This window comes from Apis dorsata, unplaced genomic scaffold (genome assembly GCF_000469605.1).
Source record: "Apis dorsata unplaced genomic scaffold, Apis dorsata 1.3 scaffold_137, whole genome shotgun sequence".
Lineage (NCBI taxonomy): Eukaryota > Metazoa > Arthropoda > Insecta > Hymenoptera > Apidae > Apis > Apis dorsata.
The window spans coordinates 675905-681546 of NW_006263429.1; the positions used below are offsets into that span (position 1 = coordinate 675905).

The window sequence follows — 5642 nt, forward strand, 5'->3', positions numbered from 1 at the left end:
TTTAATTTAGAAGAAAAAATGATATAAAAATATAATTTTCATTTTATATAAAATAATCAAATTTATATATATTTATTTAATACATATGAAGAATATAAAAGTATATGAAAAATGAAAAATAAATATATAGTATACACAAGTTTATTTTTTATAAATGCGCATGCGCATTATAAATTAGAACGTCAAATGTAATGTAAGATCGAATAATATTGTAATACTGTAATGCGAAATATCTTTCAAACAAAAATATGTATATATTGTCATATATTGTCATCGTCAAGCAATATTTTTGGTCTAATCCAATCAGTGCATAGGTTGTAAATAGTGACATCGCTGAACAGAATTAACCAAAATATACAAATATTATAATACAATAAATGTATTGTTTCTTTTATATATATGACATGTGACATATTCTCAAATGTCTTCTCCTAAAATTACTGAATATTCAGGCAATTATCAACATTTTAATGATAGTGCAAATATATCACTCGAACAAGATATTTCGCATCGATCATGTCAAAGTAAGTTTTAATTTCTTTTATTTTATCTTTTATATACATATAAAATGAAAGTTTTGTATTTTGACAACTATGTATTGCTATTGTCATTTTTTTATTAGGCATCTTTAGCTTATAATATTCATCAAATTATACTCTAACAATTAATATGCATTTTTTAATTTTTGATATAAATTATATAATAATATATTTAATTTATTAATTAAGAATATATTTGAATATATTTGAATTATTGAATGTATATACATATATAATGTTTAATATTATTATCATAATAAGAGATATTATTTATTTTATATTATTTTTTTTACCATTTAAAATTTACATATATTTTTTATATTTTTACATTATATATGTTTATTTATATTATTATACATATGTTTATTTATTTTTATTTATTTGTTATTATAGAATATGGATCTATGTTATCATGTTCTTCTACAGAAAATCATGTAAATTCTCCTATTGAAAATATAAAGACTGATCATTTTATTCATAAATTTGAAACAGATGATGTGCTCAGAGAAAATATGTCTGAAAATGCTATACTTCCATCACATGATTCATTAACAGATCATGATTTACATTGGGAAATGAATTATCATGAAGCTGCAATATTCTTAGAGGTATATATATTATCTCCTTCATATTAATAACATTATTTAGTTTAAAGTATATATAATAATTTCTGTTACACTATATAATATATTTGTAATAATTATTTTAAATATAAAATATTATTTATAAAAAATTATTTTGATAGGAAGGCAGAAATAATGAAAAGTTTGATTCTCATCCAAAACATCCAGAAGATTTACCAGCATATCTCTTAGTTCATAATAATTGGTATTATGGATTAGATTTATTAACTTCCCTTATACTTTTGATTTTAGCTCTTGCAGAAGAGCCAGCAGTACCAATGTTTCAAGTAAGTCATTGATAAGAAAATTTTTCTTTCTGTTACATTGTTTATTTATTTTAATTTTAGATACCAGTATGGATACATGGATCTATAGAACTTTTTGCTTTAATAATTATAGGCATAGAATTAGCTTTAAAGTTAAGATGGATTGGATGGTCAACCATGTTAAAACACAAACGAACAATGTTGAAGGTAAAACAATTTAATAATTTATATAAAAATTTTATAGAACTTAATTTAAGATATACAATTATATCATATAAACTTTCTCATATATTTTATATTTTGATATAATAAATTATATTTATATTTAATAATTCTTTTCTAAATGGAATATTATAAAATTGAAATACAATTTTCTTCCATTACTTTGTAATATAGTAGTTGCATATATTTCAGAATATTGATACAAAAAATATGAGGGTATTAATGAGAAGATAAGTAACATAGCAACTACAGACTATTTTAGATTACATTTTTAATGAAATGAGATAACGATAATTGTGTTAATTATTCATTTATAATATATTAATATTTTTATTAGAGGATCTTATAGAAGTATAAATAATATATTAATTTTAAAATATATAATTTTAATATTACATATCAATATTATAATATTATATATTACATATATATATATCAATGATTATATTATTTTATTTTAACTAATTATATATTACTATATTTTAATAAAAAACAAGAATATTAATATTTTCTTAATACTTTTATTTAATATAAAAATTATATATCTACTATCTAAATTATATGGATTTTATAAAAATTATTATATAATTTTTCTCAACTACTGTATTTGAATATATCTTTGAATATTTCAAAAATGTGTGCATTTAAATATTTACAAATGTTTGATTTTTTATCAATAATAATTTCTTTTTCTATTTTATTCTAAATTAAAAAAATTGTATTAATATTAAATAAAGAAAGACATATAAGAAAATATATAAAAATAAATTATTATATTAATTAAAATGATATTATTTCTTGTGGCTATATATTTTTATATATTTCTATTTCATTTTTAAATAAAATGAAAAATTTATGTAATGAAAGTTTTTTGTATGTTACAATATATAATCATAAAAACTATATTTTTACATGATTTTTACAGTGTATCACATTGGTCATCATGTTTTTAGAAGCGATGACAGTATTAGTACGACAGTCATCACACTTTCGTGTAACACGCGCTCTAAGGCCTATCTTTTTAGTAGATACTAAATGTTTTGGAGGTGTTAGAAGATTTATTAGACAAATACTTTTAACATTACCTCCAATTCTAGATATGTTAGGCTTGCTTTTATTTTTCATAACACTTTATACAGTATTGGGATATTATATGTTTTCCGAAATGAATAGAAATTTTTCTACATTACAAGATAGTTTTGTGAGTTTATTTGTTCTTCTTACTACTGCTAAGTAAGTATTATTTTATAATTAAATTTCTAATAATATTTTTAATTTATTATGCTTTTAATTATAGATTAGATTTTAATAATAATTTCGTTATTTAGTTTTCCAGATGTAATGATGCCTTCATATTCAAAAAATAAATGGTATGCTATATATTTTGTATCTTATTTATCTACAATGTTGTACGTAATGATGAATTTGATGTTAGCAGTAGTTAATGAAACATTTACGGCAGCTGAACGTGATAAATTTAAAAAATTGTTTTTACATAAAAGAAAAGCATGTCAACATGCCTTTAAATTATTAGTTTCTAAACAAAGTCCGGATAAAATGCGATTTCGTCAATTTGAAGGATTAATGCGATATTATGCTCCAAATAAAAGTATGTAATATATCTATAGAAATTTGTTAATAAAATAATATAAATTAAATATAAATTATATAATATAAATTAAATTTAATACTATATAATTTAACTATATAATTATATGAATTTTTCATAGACATAAGAGATATTGTTTTAATGTATCAACATTTAAATGCTTCTGGAAGTGGAGTTCTAAGTATTGAAGAATTTTTAAATATTTATGACACTATTATACTTCAATGGGAACCACAATATTCTACTGTGCCTTGGTATCACAGTACATCACAACCTTTGCAAATACTCTGCACAGGAGCACATGCTGCTATTAGATGGTCTTATTTTGAAACTTTGATGTGTAAGTTTAAAAAAATTATAAATTATATAATATCAATTTATAACTTATTATATTTTTTTAAAAATTATAAAAAACATTTAGACATAATGATCATTGCAAATGGTATTGCTATGATAATAAGGATACTAGAGCCAGCTAATAATGTTCATAGTACACTTTTGTTTGCTGCATCTTGGGATACTTTTCTTTTTGGAGGAAGTGAGTAAAAGTATATATTAAATAATATATGAATACATAAATATATAATATTATTTTTAAATTAATCATTTTTTATAGTATTTGTTGCTGAAGCATTGATAAAAATACTAGGACTTGGTACAAGACGATACCTTAGTTCTGGATGGAATCTTTTTGATTTGGGCACATCTATAATGACTCTTGTTGCTGCTTGTATTTTATGTCTTTTTCCCACAGCAAAATTTTTTGTTCTATTCAGACCACTTCGATTATTGAGATTATTTAAGATGAAAAAGAGATATCGAGATGTATTCGGCACGCTTGTAATTTTAACTCCATTAATGTCTTCTACTGCAGTAGTCATGCTTGTTTTATATTATTTCTTTGCGATTATTGGAATGGAATTATTTGCAGGATATAATATGCGAAATTGTTGCAAGTAAGTGTACACATGGATAGTATTTTTTTATAAATTATATTTTTGAATTAAATATTACATCATAATATCTTTGAATACAGAAACACAACAGTTGAAGATTTTTATAAATATTCGGCTAATGAAAGTACTGCATTAGGATATTATTATCTTAACACTTTTGACAATCTTATAGCTAGTGGTATGACTCTTTTTGAATTAACGGTTGTTAATAACTGGTTTATCCTAATGAATGCATATGCATTTACTGTTGGAATGTATACACGAATATATTTTATGATATTTTATTTAGTGACTATGATTGTTCTAACTATTGTAGTATCTAGTTTCTTGGAAGCATTTCGATTTAGGATACATTATAAAAAATCAACATCTAAACGTGATGGTAATTATATTATTATATTTTTAATTTATATTATATTTATATATATTAATTTATATTATAATCTCTTATAATATAAATAATTATAATATAATATAATATAAATAAACCATAATATAAAAAATTAATTTTTTTGAAATTGAATTGAAATTAAATTTTTTTTGCAATTATTATAATTTAATATTTTTCATTGAATCTTTTATTAATTTTCTATAAACATTACAGAAGAAAAAATGCTTCATGAAGAAGTAGAATTAAAATGGGATGAGTTGCAATATATAATAGAAGATTTCCAACTTCTAGAAAAATTACGGCCTTCACTAATAGTTGGTGTAAGTTTTTTTAAGTAGAATATATTTTTTTAAATATATATTATATAATATTTTTTACTATAATCATATAAAAATATTTCAGGGTACTACTGTTTTTATTGGATCACGTCCTCGAACTAGAGAAGTTTTACAAAGAAAAATGTATACTAATGAAATTACTGAATGGATTGCAGAAGCAAAACAAGCAGAAAGACAATTTTTATCAAATACTACTCATAACGTAGACGAAAATCATAGAGAAGATGCAATTTCTGAATCAGATTATATAGGATTAACAGATAATTCTCGACAAATACATCGTAATACATCAAATGTTGTATAATTGTCATAATAAATTAAATTTGCATTTATTATCATATTGCATTCGTTCACAATATATTAAAACAAGTATTAAAAATTTATAATATAAAAGTTTATATGTGTATATAATAATGAAACTTTTGACCAAAAGCATAAAGTAAAAAGAAATCGATAATATATTTAATTATAATATAAGAATAAAATTCTTTTATTTCGAATTATGTTTTGATATAATAGAAACAAATAATTTTATTAAAATTATTTATTTATTAAAAACATTATAATAATATGATCTCATTACAATAAATTTTTTTCATAAATACAGCTTCATTAAATTTGTCAATAATAAAATTAATTTTCTTCAAAATAATTATATTTATATTTAAATAATTATATATATATTATATATATATATT

At 20.7% G+C, this 5642-nt stretch overlaps 1 protein-coding gene across 4 annotated transcripts in view; it reads left to right on the forward strand.

The window, feature by feature from the left end:
- LOC102673676 (two pore calcium channel protein 1-like) overlaps nucleotides 1-5289 on the forward strand; it is a 15548-nt gene extending 10259 nt beyond the window's left edge. The window contains exons 1-13 of one of the 4 annotated variants that reach the window (XM_006613245.2): nucleotides 175-524; nucleotides 933-1147; nucleotides 1285-1449; nucleotides 1510-1635; nucleotides 2576-2883; nucleotides 2979-3259; nucleotides 3381-3599; nucleotides 3681-3797; nucleotides 3876-4215; nucleotides 4296-4393; nucleotides 4532-4597; nucleotides 4820-4926; nucleotides 5009-5289. In XM_006613245.2, the coding sequence (XP_006613308.1) occupies nucleotides 422-524; nucleotides 933-1147; nucleotides 1285-1449; nucleotides 1510-1635; nucleotides 2576-2883; nucleotides 2979-3259; nucleotides 3381-3599; nucleotides 3681-3797; nucleotides 3876-4215; nucleotides 4296-4393; nucleotides 4532-4597; nucleotides 4820-4926; nucleotides 5009-5248 (2385 nt within the window). In that variant the 5' untranslated portion in view covers nucleotides 175-421 and the 3' untranslated portion in view covers nucleotides 5249-5289. Of the gene's footprint in view, nucleotides 1-109; nucleotides 525-932; nucleotides 1148-1284; nucleotides 1450-1509; nucleotides 1636-2575; nucleotides 2884-2978; nucleotides 3260-3380; nucleotides 3600-3680; nucleotides 3798-3875; nucleotides 4216-4295; nucleotides 4598-4819; nucleotides 4927-5008 lie in introns of those variants that run through there. The other 3 variants (XM_006613243.2, XM_006613242.2, XM_006613244.2) reach the window with 3 other exon arrangements.
- The last annotated feature ends 353 nt before the right edge of the window (nucleotides 5290-5642 follow it).